Source organism: Kryptolebias marmoratus, linkage group LG23 (assembly GCF_001649575.2).
Source record: "Kryptolebias marmoratus isolate JLee-2015 linkage group LG23, ASM164957v2, whole genome shotgun sequence".
NCBI lineage: Eukaryota > Metazoa > Chordata > Actinopteri > Cyprinodontiformes > Rivulidae > Kryptolebias > Kryptolebias marmoratus.
Window position 1 is genome coordinate 12,730,361 of NC_051452.1, and position 19,366 is coordinate 12,749,726.

Genomic DNA, 19,366 nt, shown 5'->3' on the forward strand with positions numbered 1-19,366 from the left:
AAAGATCACTTGTGATGGACTGCCTCCACACATATGACATGAATTACCCAATGAATGATCATGAAGATATTCACTCAGCTATGCAAATCATGAAGGGGTGCCAATAATGGTGAGCAGGACTGTACCTCCGTATGAGGAGCTCAGTTTAGTACATATCTCTGTGTAGGGGTCACTGTTCAGTACATACCTTAAATGAGGGTCATGGTTTGGTAAGTCCCTCCGTATGAAAGTCATGGTTCTGTATGCACCTCCGTACGAAGGTCACTGTTTGGTACGTACTTTGGTATGAGGGTTATGGTTGGGTAATTACCTCCATAAGAGGGTCACCTTTTAGTTTGTATGAAGGTTAACGATTCGGTTTGGTACAACAAAAAAAAGTAACAAAGTAGGGAATTTAATTAAAAAAAAAAGACTTTCTATGGTAGCAAGTCTTGTACGGCATTAGGGATATATCAACTGGTATGTCACCATAAAATAAAAAGGCATACTTTACTGTCTTTTAAAAAAAAAAAATAATAATTTAGGTGTAAAAAATAACCCACAGCAGGCCATGTGTTCAACAGAAAGTTTGCTAAACTCCAGAAAGCTATAAAAATAGGACTAAACATAAGTCAAGTTTAATTAATTCGACCTAAACTTTATTTAAAATAAAAAGCGATGGAACCGAATGGCTTTTCCCAATGTGAAGCTATAAAACAAATACAATTTTAAACACTTAAACGTCTCAGCTAGCTGAGTGCCAGTGTGAGAAATTAAGAAAGCAATACTCATATCTTGCCACAGTACTTTTCAAAGTGTCGCTTACATGATGCAACTGCTTGCCATACCTGCACCTCTTGCCTCTCTCCTCTGCAGCTGTCCCTGATCAGTGGCACTGTGGAGTTTATTTCTTTTTTTTTATAACACAGCTGGTTTGAATCAACAGTCAGGTCTTGAAGCTTCTCCGTGTTATTTCTGAACAAGCCATGCTTTGGTGCAGAGTGTTTAAATAGCATCTTTCTCTCCTTTTTTAACAGTTAGCAAGAAAAAAAGTGTATTAAATTGTCCTACATCACTTGTCATTGCATCAGGAGTATACCCAAAGACAACGACTGCCATCTTAGTTCCACTTTTTTCTTCTTTGCTACTCCTCACGTTCAAATAAGGAGGGATTTTAGGGATATCAGAGGTAGGACAAACAAAACGAGCAGATTTCCTTTGGTTGCTTTAACCTTCTATCCTCCTTTCCTCGACATAAAAAGAGAGAAACAAGCCCCCCTCCTCACTAATTACAAAGAGTCTGGAGACTACAAAGTCCTCCCCTCCCACAAATGGCAAGATAGCTTAAAGATGTCGATGTAAACAATTAGGAGGCCCACATACGTTCACATGAGATGAATATAGGTTGAGGGACATCTGGGTTTGTTTGTGCCCCGTGGCTCGCTTTGTAACGACGTCTGCTTTGTAAGTTGCAACGTCGTCATGAAAGACGGTCAGAGACACAGGAAGACAGCTGCGGGGATCAACATCTGGGCTTGGGAGTACAAGGTGTGTTGTATATACATTGGTTTTGGCGTGTGCGTGCAGCTAATCAAGTCCGGTTTCAAAGGAAAGCAACGTAGGATCGCTCAAAGTCTTCCCCTTCGTTCGCACAAATCTGTTTTCCTGCTGTGGTTTTAGTAGGCAGGCTGGGCCGGATCGCCCTCACGTGCACGTGGGAGATGACAGACAAAAGTTCCCTCATTCATCAATTCATTTGATTGATTCATGTTTGTGGAACGTAGTCTTATGGGAAAAGCAAACTGAGAGACAGTGGGAAGAGGTAGAGCGAGGGGTGAGAGGTCCACGAAACACCTCCAATAATTGGAGGGGAAGAGGCAGAGGAGTAAGAAAAAGTGTAAAATATAAACAGAAATTTTAGTCATTAAACTAAATTTACCAACCTCTAAGTTGCTAATGTTTCTGCCATCAAGGGTAAAAAAACTACATAAAGCAATGGACTTCTGGACTCTCTGCCAGATTTTGAGCGTGTATTATTTTCTGTATTGACAAGTGAGGGTATTTTTTCAAGGCCGGTCCTTGCTTTTTTGGTCCCTGCTTCGGAGTAGGACCAGCCGGGCCGGCCCTGCTTTCGTGGGTGGCGCAAGCTTTGCTCCTGTTCACTCATTGGTTGTGGATGTGGCCAGATGCAAGCATAAAGAGCGAATGGTAGGAATATAAACAACAGCGTTAGCTTACCCTGCAACGTTTATGCCGTCTGTCCCCCAGCTGAAGGTGCTGTAAAGCCTGAAATCTCCGGCGAATAACAGCTGTCCTACTCCGCGCAACTATCGCGGCATCCAGAGCATTTCTTCCACTGCGCCTCTCTTCCTGAAGTCTCAGGAGAATCCATCCATCCATCCATCCATCCATCCATCCATCCATCCATCCATCCATCCATCCATCCATCCATCCATCCATCCATCCATCCATCCATCCATCCATCCATCCATCCATCCATCCATCCATCCATCCATCCATCCATCCATCCATCCATTTTCTTTACCCGCTTCTCCATTCCAGGTCGTGGGGAGCTGGTGCCTGTCACTGTGCGACAGGCGGGAGACACCCTGGACAGGTCGCAAGTCCATTACAGGGCCACATAGAGACTAACGAGACAAACAACCATTCACACTCTCACTCACACCAAGGGACAATTTTAGAGTCATCAATTAACCTAACATGCATGTTTTTAGTCTGTGGGAGGAAACCGGAGGACCCGGAGTAAACCCACGTGTGGACAGGGAGAACATCTCAGGAGAATCCCCATAAGTTTAAAAAACAGCAACAACACAGGGCCAATGTTGTCCATAGCGCTTTCGTTGTTTACACAACTTGCGCCAAGTTTCGATAGCGCATCCCCTCCCCCCCCCCGGGGCCTCCCCCTCGCAACACAAGGATGCGTTCCTCTGCTACCGACCAAACTGGCCGGTGGAAACGCGATGCATTTTTTTATAGAGCCAAGCAGAGTAGACTAGAGCGGGACTTCTGAAATAGAGCCAGTGGAAAAGGGGCATTGGTCAACTCTCTAAGGCCTGCAGTGCATTCCAAATAAGATAGGATGTATGGCGATGTCTGTCTGTTTGTGGACAGTTTTTTGTCCAAGCTCTAACTTCATAACCCTTTAATGTAGAAATGTCATACTGCACAGCTGGACACTTCATGGGTTGTGGATGATCCCTATTGAGTTCAATACCACATGGTCAAAGGTTAAGGTTTGTGAAAACTTTATTGGTGCTCTAACTCCTCAACCGTGTAATGTAGGAAAGTCAAACTGCACAGCTGGACACCTCATGGATCAATCAGATCCCTATTGATTTAATGGTAATGGGGTCAAAGTTAAAGGACACAGGTGAACCCTTTGTGAAAACTATGTTTTTGCTCCAATACACATGTATTCAAGATTGTTAGGTGAGGGAATTCATGCTTTGGATTTTGAATACTTAAACAATTTTTTAACGTACCATTGGCTTTACGCTTATTTTATTTGTCATCATGGAGTACTGAGTAAAGAATATTAAAAAAAAAAAGAAGCAATTTTAGTCTCATACTGCAGCACAATAAAATGGAGAAAACATGGGGTGTGAATACTTTCTGACGCCCCTGTATGTTAAGTAGGCTCCTTAAAGATTACTGATTATTTTTCTATCTGAATTGTAACTCCTGTATAAACTCACCCAGCTTGTCTTCTGTCCCTAAAGGTCAATACATTCCAAGCAGTGATTGGTTACGATGAGAATGACTCATACGTTCTCTTCCTTTACCCCGAAGGCGGTCTGAACTTTTTTGGGACGCGACATAAGGTAAACTGCTTTGAATATTGTCAGTATTTCCGAGCTTTTGATGTTGTAGGCGTATAAAGTTTGTTTTTAGTGTTACTAATAAATAGTTCAAGTAAAACTTTCAGTAGGATTGTTCATTTTTGTAATTCGATTTTTCTACTCACTGCCTTCTTCTAGGAGTCCTATAATGTCAAGATCGAGCTTCCTGCTAGAGTTGGCTTCAGTAGAGGAGAAGTTACATTTTTATTGTTCTCCCGGACTGACGGACCTTTCTACAGTGTTACCACTGATGAAAACAGTGTTAAAAGCTTATACCAGTAAGTAATTTAAGGCCACAGGGTACAATCAACAAACAATAACTACAAAATATAATGTATTTTTGAAACCAGCTGTAAGCTCTAAAAAACCATGTCGCGTCAGGTATTTATTTATTTTTCTTAATTGCTGCTATGAATTTGATAAAATGTATCATCGTAATTATACATATACATTTTCTATAAAACAACTGACTGAGTTATGCTAGAGAAGAAAGTTAACATTACAGCTTAAAACAAGAAAGTTGCTGTAATTGGCAAATAGCTAACAGGCTAACAGTGATTCAGTGGTGTTTTGTTCATTTATATATATATATTCTTGCTGCAAAATTGCTGTTTAAAAGATGGTAACCAAACTAATGAAGTGATAAAAGTTGCACAATATAACTATTTAGTAAGAGAGGGGAAATTAGCAAACATTTCGCAGCATTGGGGTTTGGATAATAAAACACCACGTATCACTAAATTTACCTTCTGTATGTACAGTTTGGTGTTATTATTGACATGTCAGCTACCTCCTGAAGTCAATGACCTCCAATAAAATGGCCTCAGATCATGTTACAGGTTACAATAACAAGAAAACTGTTGGTGTTAATAATTATACTGCTAATACAATTATAGGTTCAGCTGTTTGTGGGTATGATCTGACTGGTTTATTCCTCTAGGGTTGGTAATACTGGGATTCCAGGTGTTTGGCTTTTCCACACGGGGAGCAATTACTTTTTCCACAACATTGTTCCTGCATCCATTGGCGGACTCCTTGATACCTTCTCCCCGGTAACATTACTGTTCTTTGTTTAGTTTAAATTTTAAATGACCTTCAAATCTAATTTTTGCTTTGTCTTAAAGGACACCACCACCCCTGAATATGAGTACTTAGATAATATCTTTGCAGGAGAGACCAAAGTGGATACTTATACTGTGACAGGTGCAGACCCTGTGTTTCGACCAGCCCTTGCTGGTACTGATCACTCTGATTCCCACCAACGCAGGAGTCCTAACTCTCCTTCTTCTCCTTCAGAAGAGTCTGATCATCAGGTGTTGTACAACAGAGATGTACCAGAACCCAGGTACAGTTCAGAGCCAGCTGAGAGGCAATATGTTTCCCCTAAGTCGTCAGAGGGACGCGCTGAACAACTCCAGGAACAGCAACCACAGGTAAGAGCAAAACATGATTGACAAATATGGGTAACAGCAAGAAAAGTAAGTGTTTTGGAAAGAACATCAGCTCTAAAATTATTCAAATCTGACCTCAGGTGTACAAAAACACGTCGCCCTTACAGCTTCCAGAGAATTTAGGAGGGAAAGTATCCGCCTGGTGATGTTGATCAAATATATAGCTGTGACTAATCATCATCAGTGTGACCACTTCTATGAAAGCAGGAGTTTTGGTTATTTTCTGTGCTGAGTGTGTTAACACAAGGTGGAAAGACCTTAAAGAAGAAACTGCCAAACACCTCATTTCATCGCAAACATCTCTTACCAGCTGTCAAGCATGGTAGTGGAGGTGTGGTTTGGGCTTGCTTTGGGCACCTTGCAGTCATTGAGTCGACTGTGAACTCCTCTGTAGACTAAAGGGTTCGAGAGTCGAACGTGAGGCGGTCTGTCAAAATGGCTCATGATGTGACAGGACAGTAATCCCAAACACAGCAGCTAATCTACAACAGAACGGCTGAAAAAGGAAAGAATCGAGGTGTGGTAACGGGTCCTGTCAAAGTCCAGATCCTAACCTGATGGAAATGCTGTTGTGGGACCTTAAAAGAGCTGAGCAGAAACAAATATCTAAAAAAGAGTGGGCCAAAATCCCCCGTCCATGGGAGCATCTAGTAAAGCCTGACAGAAAATGACTATTTCAGATTATTGCTGCTGAATATGGAGGTATTGAATCATGAAGTGGATGTAGTTTTTAAGACACATCTTTTCCATTTTGGCCTTTTTTTTGGTTTAATAAATAATGGCGTGGTGGTATCCAGGTCATCCCTATGTTCCCCGGTACCTATGTTCTCTGGTACAAATGTTCTCCGGTACAACCCCCGTGTTCCCTGGTATCAGGTACCAGGGAACATAACAACAGAGGAACATAGGTAACGGGGAACATAGGTATGGACCCATGGAGTTTGTTGTGTGTTTTTGTTCACTTGAGGTTAGATTTAAACAAATTTAGAACCCGATAAAGACCAGATCATTTTCATTATGTCCCGAAACATAAAACTAAAATAGAGTGGACATACAGTTTTCCCATGACTGTTTATAATTAGTACTCTCCTCAGTACTGTTTGTAATAATTGAAATGACGGAACTACAAATATTGCACAAGCAGTGTTGCATAAGGACTCCTGAAAAAAGTTGTGGGAACTCCAAAACGCTTCATTAAACCTAAAAGCATCGCTCACTATCATGCATACAAACAGAAAAACTTCAGACGACTGATTTTTCATCACTGTTTGAATTTGTCCAAATTGTGTGGGTGCAGTGGAACGTTGTTTTACAATGTGGTGCTGTCAAAAACTGCAATCATGACATGTTGCCTACTGGATAAAAGATGTGAAGCACTCCCATATCAGAGTTCTTGCTGTTTGCAGCATCTGGCGCTAGTTAGCTGTTCATAAAAAAATGAAAAAAAAAAACCAAAACGTTTTCACATTTTCATCTTCTCTCCATCTGTAGCTAGAGGTAGTGGATGTGCACCCGCCTGAGAGGACAGAACCACCCTTGTCCCCTGGAGGCCATGTGGTCAGTGTGGACGAAGATGTTGACTTGAACACAGGAGGTAAAAGACAAACAACATAAAAAGGGGTTTCTGTTTCCTGGCTGACGTCAATTACATGGAAATAATAAATCAATGTAAAGCGTGGTCCTTCTCACCATTTCCTTATACGATTACAAACTGTTTTCCATGTCCGGGACTTGCTGCCCGCATGACGAGAAGACGGATTGCTTGATAAATAAGACTGTTTAACGGTTTCATCTGTTCGTCATTTGAATAAAGAGCAAATTAACAGAAAGTGATGCCTGTTCTCCAAAGCTGTCCAAGTTGACCTCCATTTATAGACCCGCTTACATGTCTTTGAACACAACTTCTTTGGACAGTGAGGAAGACACGAAAGAGTCCCTTCATACGATGGTCTGTGAAACTAATTAACGGCAGAAATGCTCTGAGTATAAGTAAGTGTGAAAGGATGGTGACTTTTCCGAGGGTAATACTACCTCTCCTCTGTGCAGCAGGGCTGGAAGCAGCTGGAAGTACAATGCTGCCGTTGTGCTGGGCAGTTCCCAGGTGTAGGAGTGTGTGTGTGTATGTGTGTGTTCAACATTCCCTGCCATGCTTCTACTCCCACGGGCTTTAGCCGTAAATAAGAATGTGTTGTCACTGGACTTACATGGTTACGTAATGTTAAAAGTCTGTACTCAGCTTGGATGAGTAAATCAGGCCTATTGCAGAGACCTGTCAACAAGTTCATTTATGTTCAGTTTAGCAAATTTCCCTGCTTGCTGGAAGAAAAATCAAGCGTTTTAATGTATCATTTGTTTTTTTCTACGCCAAGAAGGTGATGTTTACTATATTGGTGGTTGGCTTGTTCGTCTGTCGGCAAGATTACTTAAAAAACGAATGAACTGATTTTGATAGGATTTTCAGGAAACAGCAAACACAAGTGATTCAATTTTGGTTGGGATCCAGTCAAAGGTCAAGGTCACAGATTAACCCCTGCTCTAACTCAACCGTGTAACATTGGAATGTCAAACTGCACAGCTGGACACCTCATAGGTCAAAGATTAAGGTCACAGGTGACCCCTTTGCTAAAACCTTGTTACCTCCGCCAAAGAGGTTATATTTTCGGTCGTGTTGCTTGGTTTATTGATCTGTTAGCTGTCTGTACGCAAAAAACTAATGAACAGATTTGGACGGCATTTTCAGGCAATGTTGGGGTTGTCACAAAAGAACAGTTGATGAAGTTTTGGTCCGAATCACTATCTGGATCACACTATTTCTAAAGACAGTATGGCTTTACAGGAGGTTTGAGCTCTAAGAGTGCTTCTAGTGTTATGTTAGTTTTTTGAGCTATTGCTTAGTTAAGAAGTCAAACCAGCCTGGAATCAAACAGACAACTCACCTAAAATGAACATTTTTACACATATTCTACAACCATAAGCTTATAGTGTTTATGTATTTTTTTTTGACAACTGTACGCATCAAGTGAAACGAGATGTATATGCTAAATGTTAAAATAACAAAATCTGTTTACCCAGATTTGGAACGAGCAAACTGGTGACACTAAAGTCTCACTTTGTTGCAACTGTTGGTGACAATATTGTGAAAGGAGTTTCCAAAATGTGTGAAAACAATTGTGAGAGTGGCGATAACTTTGAACACGTTTGAAACATTTGTGAGTCAAATTTACTCAAGAGTCGTCGCAGGTGGCTGGAACACATTCTCAGTTTAGTTTTTCTGATTCTAGAAAGCTAAGGATGGATTTTTTTGCTGACATGTATGCAAACACTCGGCAAATCTTTCGACAACCCGCCAACATTGTAATTGCTAGTTTGTGTCTCCAGATTGTCCCCAACATTCGCAGCACAGCGAGATGCTAAAAACAGACTGTTGGAGACTGGTTGTCAAATGGCGTTTGTGAGGGACTTTCCAAAACGTCTCGAAACGTTGCTAACTTCCTTCCACGAGTCAAAGTGGGCTGCAGTCATGTTGCTTGGATTTTAAAAATGTTCCCTTAAAATAGTTACAAATTTGTTGACTCAAACCCTTCTCAGTTTAGTTTCTGTAATTCTAGAGCAGTGGTCTCCAATCCTGGTCCTCGAGGGCCACCATCCTGCATGTTTTACTTGTTTCTCTGCTCCAACACACCTGATTTGAATCAATGGGTGATTAACAGGCTTCTGCAGAACATGAAGAGGTCATTTAACCACTGAATCAGGTGTGTTGGAGTAGGGAAACAAGTAACACATGCAGGATAGTGGCCCTCGAGGACCAGGGTTGGAGACCTCTGTTCTAGAGCATTAAAGCTGTATTTTGAGCTCTTCTATAACAGAGAATATCCAATGACCAGGTCTAAAAACTGTGCAGATAACTATTAGATATCACAAAAATGGTCTTGTTTCAATAAATAAAATCAGAAATTTGCCAAGGTGGGTACAAAGTGGGCAGAGGCAAGAAGTGATAGTTTGCAAGCTGTGCACACGAAAAAAGACCCACCCAAAACGTGGTTGTTTGGTCGCAAACGTTCATTGCAACTCTAAATCTGCTTCTTTTCTCGCAATCTTGAGTCACCAACTGGTCCCGAACAATCTCCATTCAGATACTGCCTTAAGCTTTGCATGTTGACTCCCAAAGTTTATCTTCTTTTGACGAAACTTGGCAAGCAATAGCGTCAGTTATAGTGTCAAAGGATTGTGGTCTCCGCACCACATGTTCAGGCAGCTCACCTCACTCCTGCTGAAGAGACCCACCACTGTTGTGCCGATCGCAGACTTGATAAAAGGGGTAAAGGGAAGAGGAGGGGGCTCAGCACACATCCCTGGGGGCCACCCATGTTTAGAGTGATAGTACTGGATGTGTTACTGCAGACCTGCACTGCCTGTGGTTTCCTGGTCAGAACGTCTTGACAGCCGGTTGCACAGTGAGGTGTTGAGCCCAGCTGGCTCAGCTTTTGAGTGAGCTGTTAGGGGAGGATCGTGTCGAATGCAGAATTGAAGTGGATGAGGAGCGTTCTGTCATATGAGAATAAGGGCTGAGTGGAGGGCATTGTGATGGTGCCATCGGTCGAGCAAATGGGCCGATATTCAAATTAGAAGGGGTCCAGGGAGGAGGGGAATGACAGACTTGATATACTGCATAACTAGCCATGAAGAAGAATCACTCCTTGATGTTTAGAGTTGTAGTGGGAACATTCCTGTTGATCTTTGCTATGTAACATGTAAAAATATATAAGTGATATGTAATATTTAAATGTAATCTGATTTGTTTGCTCTGTCCCAGTGTTTCAGTACACTACGGAGAACAAGGAAACATGCGCCAAGTAAGTGATTTATTCCTGCTTACTGTTTGATTTTATACACTTCCTTTACACCATTAGCTTGACAGAATTAGCAAAGGTTACAAAAGCCTTTCTAAACATGTTGCTTCTCTGCCTCTGCCACCATCTAGATTCCAGCATCAGTGTTCCCAGAATGCATTTTGCTCTGACTACGCCACAGGATTTTGCTGTCACTGCCGCCCTGGCTTCTACGGAAATGGCCGCCAGTGTCTACCCGATGGTTAGAGCTCAAAATGGTTTAAATTTAGTGAAGCCTTCCTTTGTAAAACAGTCTTGTTTTGAGTTACAAGTGGTTTCGTTTCTCTCCTCCAGGTGCTCCTCAGCGAGTTAGTGGGAAGGTGAGCGGTACCGTGGCTGTGGGATTGACTCCAGTGAAGCTGAACAACATTGATCTTCACGCCTACATCGTAGTTGGAGATGGAAGAGCATACACCGCCATCAGTGAGGTAGAGGACTGAAAATATATCTATTACCTTTTGTACCAAAAGCTTTTTTCAATTGTAGCTTTACATATTATAATTTGGGACTTGTAAACAGCTTGTAAACAGCTTGTAAAACTCAGTCAGTCAAAACTTCAAGCTGACCAAGTTCTGTCACCTTGCAGCCCAAACCATCAGCCCTTCACCACCATGCTTGACAGTTAAAACCAATTTCATATCTTACCCCTTCTTTTTGTCCCTCGACTTGGAAATACCCTTCGTCCATCTGTCCGGTTCATTTTATGATCTGGATAACTTGAAAAATAAGCAACATAGTGACATCCATTTTGGTATATCGATGTGTCTAGGCACAAGTAAGGTCCCTATCGAAAATTGGGTTGCCACGTCAGAATCCAAGATGGCCACCGCAAGTTTCAGTGCTTTACAAAAGTATTCATCCCTTGAATGTTTTCTGCTTTTACTGCTGTCATAAATCAGTCATGATCAGTATGAATTGGCCTTCTGGAAAAATATTCACCCCCTTCAAAACAACTGTCCTAATTCAACTAAGAGAAAAGATTATTAAAAATTACAAGTCAGGGGATGGATCCAATGCCCTAAACATCCCCGGGAGTTCTATTAAATCCAGGATCAGTCTCTCCCATCTGACCTGCTGAAGCTTGTACCTCCTTCAGAATGCTCACAGATGTCTTGGTCGAACCATGACCACCATACAGAGGTATGTACCAAACTGTGACCTAGGCGTACTGTTACACCCATCGTATTTACCTAATTTTAAGAGCTGGTAAGGAAATTTTTTAGGGATTGTCCTAAACTTACAGAAGTGAAAGGCTGATAGCTCACTTTTTCCTGTGACTGTACCTAATATTGATCTCAGCTAGGAGAATTAAAATATTTTTTTGTATAAAGGAAATGATTCGGTTGCCTTTTTTGAACTTGTGCCCTGTCGGACAGGTTCCCGAACCAGTGGGCTGGGCCCTGATGCCAGTTTCGCAGATCGGAGAACTGTTTGGATGGCTCTTTGCGCTGGAGCTGCCCAATAGCCAAGCAGGATTTAAAGTCACAGGTGATCTTGTTTTTAACTGTGTTCATGAAGAAATCTGCTGTCTTGGACATGTTGCCTGCACATCTGCGAGGAGATGAGCTCCTCGACATTGAGGACATTCTGTGTCTTCCTGAGTGTTTCTGGTCACTCGGCCAGCTGTTTTGTCTCCGGGGACATGATGCAATACGAGGCTTCCACCTCTAGCCTCTAATAGGAAACAGCTGCATGTGTGTTTGTGTCTGAAAGCAAATTTTCCACTTTTTCACTTACTGCACCGTTTTGATATAACATACAATATGACCAGCCAAACAAACGAGTGACTGAATTGTTGAGTTATTGTGTTCCCAGGTGCCGAGTTCACTCGTCATGCCGATGTGCTATTTTACCCTGGAAACCAGCGCCTGTCAATCGTGCAAACAGGCCGCGGCTTGGACGAACACAACCACCTCACTGTGGACACCGTCATCAATGGAAATGTGCCGTTGCTACCACCTGGAGCTGAAGTTACCATGGAGCCCTTCAAGGAGCTCTACCAGTACTACCCATCGGGTACATAGAGTACCATTTCAGACTCAAGACGTACCTCTTCCAGCAAAAGAGGCAAAAGTGTCTCACTCTCTCCTCCTACTCTTCCCAGTCATCACCTCCACTTCAGTGAGGGAGTATACAGTCGTTTCAGCAGAGCGAGGCTCAGAGTCCCACTCCTTCTATCTGAAACAGAACATCACCTTTCGCCACTGTCACCACGACAACCTTGCCAGCGTCCCGGAGACCTTGCTGATCACCATGGAGAGGGTGTTTGTGATGTTCGTCAAGGAGGAGCGGACACTGAGATACGCCATCACTAACAAGATCAGCCCAGATGGAGGTGGGTGATCAGTTGACCCCTCGCCCCTTTACCACTTAACCCTATCCCTGTGTTTAGCATCTTCATACTATTGGGGTAAGGGTGTCCTGGTACTTTATGTGATTTAGGGGAAAGACGAAGGTTTTTTAGTTGTCTTTCAGTTCATGTTCATTGTCTCATTAAACATTATGACAACTAGTTTAGTGTATTTTGATGTATTATGTTAGGTATTTTTGTCAGTCTTTAACAAGCATATAAATGAGATAATAGATAAACTAGATAATACAGTACACTCCATATAGGGGTGTATTGATGTTGTATCTGTTTACGTCAAAGGATTTTGTGACAACTGAAGACGTATTGACTTCTTAAAGAGTTGTACCATTTTGTAATAGATTGTTTGAACCCCTTGTGACTTCAAATCAGAGCCAGAGAATAGAGTAGGGGTAGCACTAGAAAATAGGATTCAGCCTTGACATTGAGACAGTTAGCACTTCCATGGCAAAGCTTTAAACAAAGACTTACCCCATTCTATTAGCACTTGGAGTACGTGTTGGGAATGACTCTCAGCTGCTGCCACACCCAGTTTTAATTCAGTATCTGCTCAACTTTAGCCTTTTATGGCGGCGTGTGGATGGTGAAACACTGTCAGCATGGACCACCATCAGGTTATATGATTTAATGTTTCACCTTGAATTCAGGCCAATATTATGGAGATCATTATGCCTGACTGACTGCTGTGCTTGATCACACCAGAGGCTCTGAAAATGTGTGTTATTTTCCTCTTGGAGAGCACCTACTAACACCCAGACTAGTAATTGTTGCCGCTCAGACACAGAAACCACAGCCAAAGCACGACGCAGTGTTAGATAGAGCTACACTAAGTACTACAAGCCGAGGATGGGGATCGTTAAACACTAAACCCACTGACAACAGTGTTCAGATGTTTTTGTTGAACCTCTTCTGTTTCTGGTTTTAACATCCGTCAAAGGCTGGAGATAACTTTAAATAGAATTTTAGGCACTGTTTGTGACTTGAAGTTTTCTGGTTTGTTCATTCACATGAGTGAGACTCAGGCCTTGAATCTTTGCTAGGAAAGTGGTTTAATCCTTGCTGATTACATTTAATAAAAAATAGCATTTAGAACATTCAACTGTTTGTGTTTTGGCATTTTAACCTAAAAACCCAATGCACTATGTGTGTTCTCTGGTTGTTAATTTATTGATCTCCTGTCACGGACATAAATACAAGCAATCATAAGCTTCTTCTATTATGGACTGTGCTTATATTGCACCTTTCTAACCAACTCAAAGCACTTTACAACATTTACCCATCTCTACACAACTAATCTAAATAAATAATTCTATAGAGTCTAATCAGTGCTTTAAACTCCATTCATACACATCTGAGGCAATGAGGGATTTAGTGTCTTGCCCAGGGGCATTTCGACATGTGACTGCTGCCAGGAATCGAACCTCCAACTCTGTCATTGGAGGTTGCCTTCTCTAACCACTGAAGCCACAGACACCTCAGTAGTTTAAGCAGTATTCAATCCTTCCAGGATTTCGCGTGCATTTTTTGTGATTGTTGCGGGCTAAAATGCCTGATTTCGCGGGTCATTTTCCTAAAAGTTGCAATGAAAAGTTGCGTTTTTTTTTTTTACTAAAATCAATAAAAAAACATAACTTTTAATATATAAACCAAAAATACTTACTAGTTTTGTAAGATAATTACCAACAAACATTGACATTATAAAAGGTGCTTTATTTGAGAACTTTGATAGCTTATAAACTGACATTCATGACCATTTCTGGATTGTCCCTGGTCTGCAGCTCTCCTCACGTTTTGCAGACACAAAGTGTTTGTCGATGGATGACTTGCGTTTATGTTCCATGATTACACTGCAGGACGTGCAAAACAGCTTCCCCCCACTCTCCTGCAGCTGGGTAGGAAACTGTTTTGTGCAGTTCTTTGCTAAAATCTTTGTGGGCAAATGTGAATCATTGGCGCACATTTTTGCTTTGGTCGCTGCTCCTGCATGCTGCCAGCATTCTGATGTTAACAGGAAGTGACGTCATGCATCTTCTTCGTGAGTTATTTGGGGTTATTTTGTATTCCACACTACACAAACCCACAAAGAAGAGACTAGACCCCAGAAACGGTGGCGAATCACTTTAGAAACAATAAATATTGGGTTAAAGTTGCAAGAAATTTGCAGTGTTTTGGGCAAAGTTGCAAAAAGTTGCGATTTCGCGTGGTTTGCTTGATTTTGCATTAATAGTTGCAATCGCAACATCACGAAATCCTGGAGGGTTTGAGTATTGCCACAAAGACAACCCTAACCCTAAACTGAAAGTTGCAGAGACTTGTGACCCTGGCTATTGCTGAAGTGCACTGCACAAATGCTGCTAATCGGTCATGAGTTAATACTATTTCGAGATCTTCTCAAGACCAACATTTGGTGTTTCATAACCCCAAGTGGTGTCCCTAGCCCTAACATTAGGAGCCACTGGGTTAAAGTGGATTTCTGCTTAAGTCTCCCATTTCAGACCGAGTCACCAACTTGACTCTGTGAGTACCAAACATCGGGACGTAACGTATATAAAGTGTATGTTCCTATTCAAACTGTAGACGTTTCAAAGTCTAAAAAAACCCGAAAAGCATCATTTCATCAGCGCTTTTTTAGACAGATGTGTTCAGAGCCAGACTTGGAATCTGTTAAAAACAGAACGCGTCATGTTTTAGAAAAAAAAAATTATTTATTTGCGCCATTCGACGAAAGCCAGAAAGTGCTGTCGTGAGGCAAAAGTGTTTTTATAGATGGAGTGAAAAAGAAAAAGAGTTTGGGACAAAAAAAAAAGAAAGAGCTGTCGAGCGCGGACCAAGTTGCTGTCGCTCGAACATCAGCATGCTGATTAAAAAGGTTATGATGACACACATGCTCACATGCGGTCGTATACCCAGAGCACAGCTGGAGGAGCTTTCTGAGATCGGGGGTTTTGTAAACACGGGTTAAGTGGTGAAAAAGGACGCACGTATATGTGTGTTTGTGTTCAGGGCTCCTACACTTTTTGAGATATAATATGGAAGCCAATGACAGAGTTTCTTACAACAACAAAAAAAGGGGAAGGGGGTGCTGGGCAGAATAGCTGCCCTGTGAAGTCATGGGAATCAGACTGCAGACAGGCTTAAGGCACTGAAGTGATAACGCAAACAGAAAACAAATTAATTCTTCTTGAGTAAATGTCTGCTGTGTCTTCCTTTAATCCCTGGTGGGGGACTCTAAAAACACCGGATTCCTACAACTCCCAAAATGCCGCAGCAGTAGAACTCCACAGCCCGTTGAAGGGCTCCGTCTTTAACGCCGTACTCATCACTCGTTGTGTTCTTTTACAAACGTCTTAAGTTTCAGAGCTCATTTAGGATCAGCACTTTGACCTAATCTGGGAGCTTTTTGTAAAACTTTAAACAGCTCCGTCTAGATCTTTCCGATTTGGAAATGACCTTTACCCTTTCTCAGACTGATGGGCAGCAGCAGTTGGCTCGCAAGCATGAACGTGTGAGTTAGAGGAAAAACGAATTCCCATAATTCCAATTAAAGTTTCCGATTTGGAAAATTCCTAAAATTCCCCAGCTTAACTTTTAGTTTCTGGAAATGGTTAGGGTTAGGGTTTCTGGAAATAAACTGGAAATGTATCACCCCTTTGCAAACCTAGATTTTGTACATTTAAGGTTAGATTTTAAATCATTTTTGGGCTGGTTAAAGATCAGATCATTTTTATTTTGTCTTGATACGTAAAACCTTAAACTGAAAAACTGAGTGTTTTTTTTTTTTTTTCAGTTTTATTTTGTTGATACAGTATATTTTGGCTTATTGTGCCTTGTGTTTTAACTCTTGTTTTACATTTTTTGCCCCATCTTTTTTCCATTTCATTCCCTCCTCAGCCTTGCTTCTGTCTCATTTATCAGACCAGCTGTATTCACTTGTCTTCACCCTCCTTGCTTACTTAAGGAAGAAATGAAAAGTGGTTTGAAGCTAAAATAAATCAAAAGAAAGTCATAAAAGGTGCTTGTTTTCAGAGTCTCTCATTTAAAAAAATTCACACTAATTTTAAATTAATATGAAAGATCTAAAAAAATGACTCGGGTCTCTTCTGCATGTTCCGTTACCACTCAGAAGTGTGACGTATCCTGAGCCAACAGGAATGTGAACAAGGCAGTAAATAGCAAATACAGATAGTGTGGGGGGGAAATGGTTCAATTTGTTGCAAATAATTGTGTAAACTGACCCAAAACTCCAACAGCTGAGTGATTCTTCAGCTTTAAGAAGGACAAGAAAGTTGGATGGATGAGGTCAGTTTAGCTCCTGGTGAAAATCACAACCCAAAGTCTGGAGACTGACTGTGAAGTTAACGTTTTAAAAAGGACCACCTGAAATACAAACGTTCAATAGAAGAAAGATCGCCTGTCAGACCAACACTTGCTGTCTGAATGGCACCTGCAGCCTCTATCTGTTCGGATGGGAAACTCCATGAAGACTGTGTGACATCGTTGTAAAGCTCGGGGGTTCCTCTTGTGAAATGTGGAGCTCGAGTTCCCGACAGCATCACTCCAGACCAAAAAAAAAAAAAGTGTTTTCAAAGCGGTACTCTTGTTAACAAAACTTGCTTCTTCTTCTGCTTTCATTTTCCCTGATAAACACTGACAGTAACCTCCTCAGTGTCCTACAGCGGTCTGCCACAGCTGGCCCCGCCTCCTTCTACGTCACCAACCAAGGAGGTGACTCCGCCCACACAATCAGACCACTTCAGGGTTTTGACACAAAAACTCTAAAACAAGTTGTTAACATTTTAAGTCAGAGAAATGGACCACTGGAGTGTTTTATGATAGTGTTTTATTAAAAGAAAAACATAAAAACCTATTATACTGATATTTTATTTCATTTGACCTTTAAAGTCCCAGTTCTCACTCACTCATCAGTACGTCATCCTGTCACCCCCGTGTGGTTCCTGCCTGTTATCTCGTCTTCCCTGCGTGCTTCTCCTTACTCAGTTCCCAGTGTTTTTGTTTGCTGCCCTGTCAGCCTTTTGTTTCGTTAATAAATGGCTTATTTTGCGTAACCAGACCTCGGGTTGCTTACTCTCTGCTTCCTGACAGAACAGGGGGTGGACTTTCTTTTTCCTATGACCGAACATCACGCTGATTTTAATTTCAGATGTTCTCAGCGTGTGAGTAAAAGTCATCGATGACAGAGAGATAATTCCATGTTTTTCAGTTGGATTTTAGAAGCGCACCTTCAGCTACTCCCATGACTTTTTGGTGAATGAGCCTGTGTGTGTGTGTGTGTGTGTGAAGAAGCTACGTGAAAAAAGCAACAGGTGGGAAACTGCAGTCATCACTTTGATGGTGTGCGGTGGATGTGTGGGGTGTGTGTGTGCGTTCCTCACCCCTCTGCTCCTTCGTCCTCGCTCTGTCTCTAATTATCCTTCAGCCTTTTCTCCAGTCCATGTGCCTCTCAGCCTCTCATCTGCCCTCCTTCCTGGCCACATTACACTTTGAAGAGTCTCCTTGCCTCTCTGGTAATGAGCCAAAATTGCTCTCTGGCCTGAGGAGATGGGAGCAAGCTGTGCATTTTGTTTACAATAGGAATGCTGGAGACGTCGTTCGTTTCGAAGAACGCCTTCGATTGTAAAGCAAAAGTCAAGACTTTAACCCTTGCACATCATTGAAAACAGATAACTGATCTTGTGCGCCGTGTGTTGACTTGATTACCCTAAACTTGGAGAATAAACCCACAGTAATGTGTGGTATTTTTAAAAGTGTTGTGTGTATTTTTTTTTATAAGTAACAACAAATGGGATGTTAAACTCAAAGAAGACCAGAACCAAGACAAATATACAGCATTTTTGAGGCTCAGACACATAAATTCCCACTGGCACAACCATGACTTGGTGTTTTAGTCCCATAGTCACCCATGGCGTTCTAAAGAAACGCTCTGCTTTATTTAATTCTTTACATTTTCCCATTCTTTTCTAATAATTACCTCCACAAAGAGCCTTAGGGGTTAGGGCAGCGTTGGTTAGGTCTGTCTGTTCTTATTAGCAATATTGCTTAAAATCTAATGTACAGATTTGAATGAAATTTTCAAGAAATGTTGGGGCTGTCACAGCAATCAAGCGATTAAATTTTGGTGGCTTTCCAGTCAAAGACCAAGATCACAAGCTCTGGAAGCACATATTTTTGGGAAACTGCACAGCTGGACACCTCATGGGTCAGGGATAATCCCTATTGATTTCAAGGTCACGGTAACCTTATTACCTCCGCCAAGTCATGTTGGCTGGTTTAGTTGCCTGTAAAAAGATCATGTAATGAGTAATGAACAGACGTGGATGACATATTTAGGAAATCTTAGGGTTGTCGCAAAAAAATAAAAAAATTCAGTTTTGCTGGCGATCCGTTCACATTCTGGATCACACCATAATTTAATAATGCTATATCCTTGGCAGAGGGTTTGCGCTCTCCAAGTGCCTCTTGTTGTTTATGTGTTTCTATACTATGTCTAACTCTCTGAATAGTAGATTGAGTTGTTCTTGGGAATAATCCGTTCGAGCCACACACTGCCATGAGGAAACTTGTATCCGCTGACTCATTCATCTGCTTGTGTGCAGTTCCCTCTCTGTCTCGTACATGTGTGTCTAACTTCATCCATATGGTTTATATATTGAGAACATAAAGGGGACTCCCTTCTGAGGAGGAAACTGTCGCATGGGAATCATCGGGAGTGATTTTACATGTGTGTTTGGTTAAGTTGTCCTGTAATCATTGCTGTAAACATCGGGATGTTACCAGGAAATATTCCAGGTCTAAGTTAAG

At 41.7% G+C, this 19,366-nt stretch overlaps 2 protein-coding genes across 19 annotated transcripts in view; one reads left to right on the forward strand and one right to left on the reverse strand.

Annotated features, from left to right (window-relative positions):
* LOC108244131 (NLR family CARD domain-containing protein 3) overlaps nt 1-19,366 on the reverse strand; it is a 1,204,881-nt gene that overhangs the window by 1,104,794 nt on the left and 80,721 nt on the right. The window lies entirely within an intron of this gene.
* nid2a (nidogen 2a (osteonidogen)) overlaps nt 1-19,366 on the forward strand; it is a 55,887-nt gene that overhangs the window by 8,515 nt on the left and 28,006 nt on the right. For 17 of the 18 annotated variants that reach the window (XM_017437302.3, XM_017437311.3, XM_017437309.3 and 14 more), the window contains exons 4-15: nt 3,720-3,821; nt 3,978-4,117; nt 4,780-4,891; nt 4,964-5,042; nt 5,136-5,272; nt 6,782-6,884; nt 10,104-10,143; nt 10,272-10,381; nt 10,474-10,607; nt 11,556-11,667; nt 11,995-12,195; nt 12,284-12,514. In XM_017437302.3, coding sequence (XP_017292791.1) covers nt 3,720-3,821; nt 3,978-4,117; nt 4,780-4,891; nt 4,964-5,042; nt 5,136-5,272; nt 6,782-6,884; nt 10,104-10,143; nt 10,272-10,381; nt 10,474-10,607; nt 11,556-11,667; nt 11,995-12,195; nt 12,284-12,514 — 1,501 coding nt within the window. The remainder of the gene's footprint in view (nt 1-3,719; nt 3,822-3,977; nt 4,118-4,779; nt 4,892-4,963; nt 5,043-5,135; nt 5,273-6,781; nt 6,885-10,103; nt 10,144-10,271; nt 10,382-10,473; nt 10,608-11,555; nt 11,668-11,994; nt 12,196-12,283; nt 12,515-19,366) is intronic. The other variant, XM_017437303.3, reaches the window with a different exon arrangement.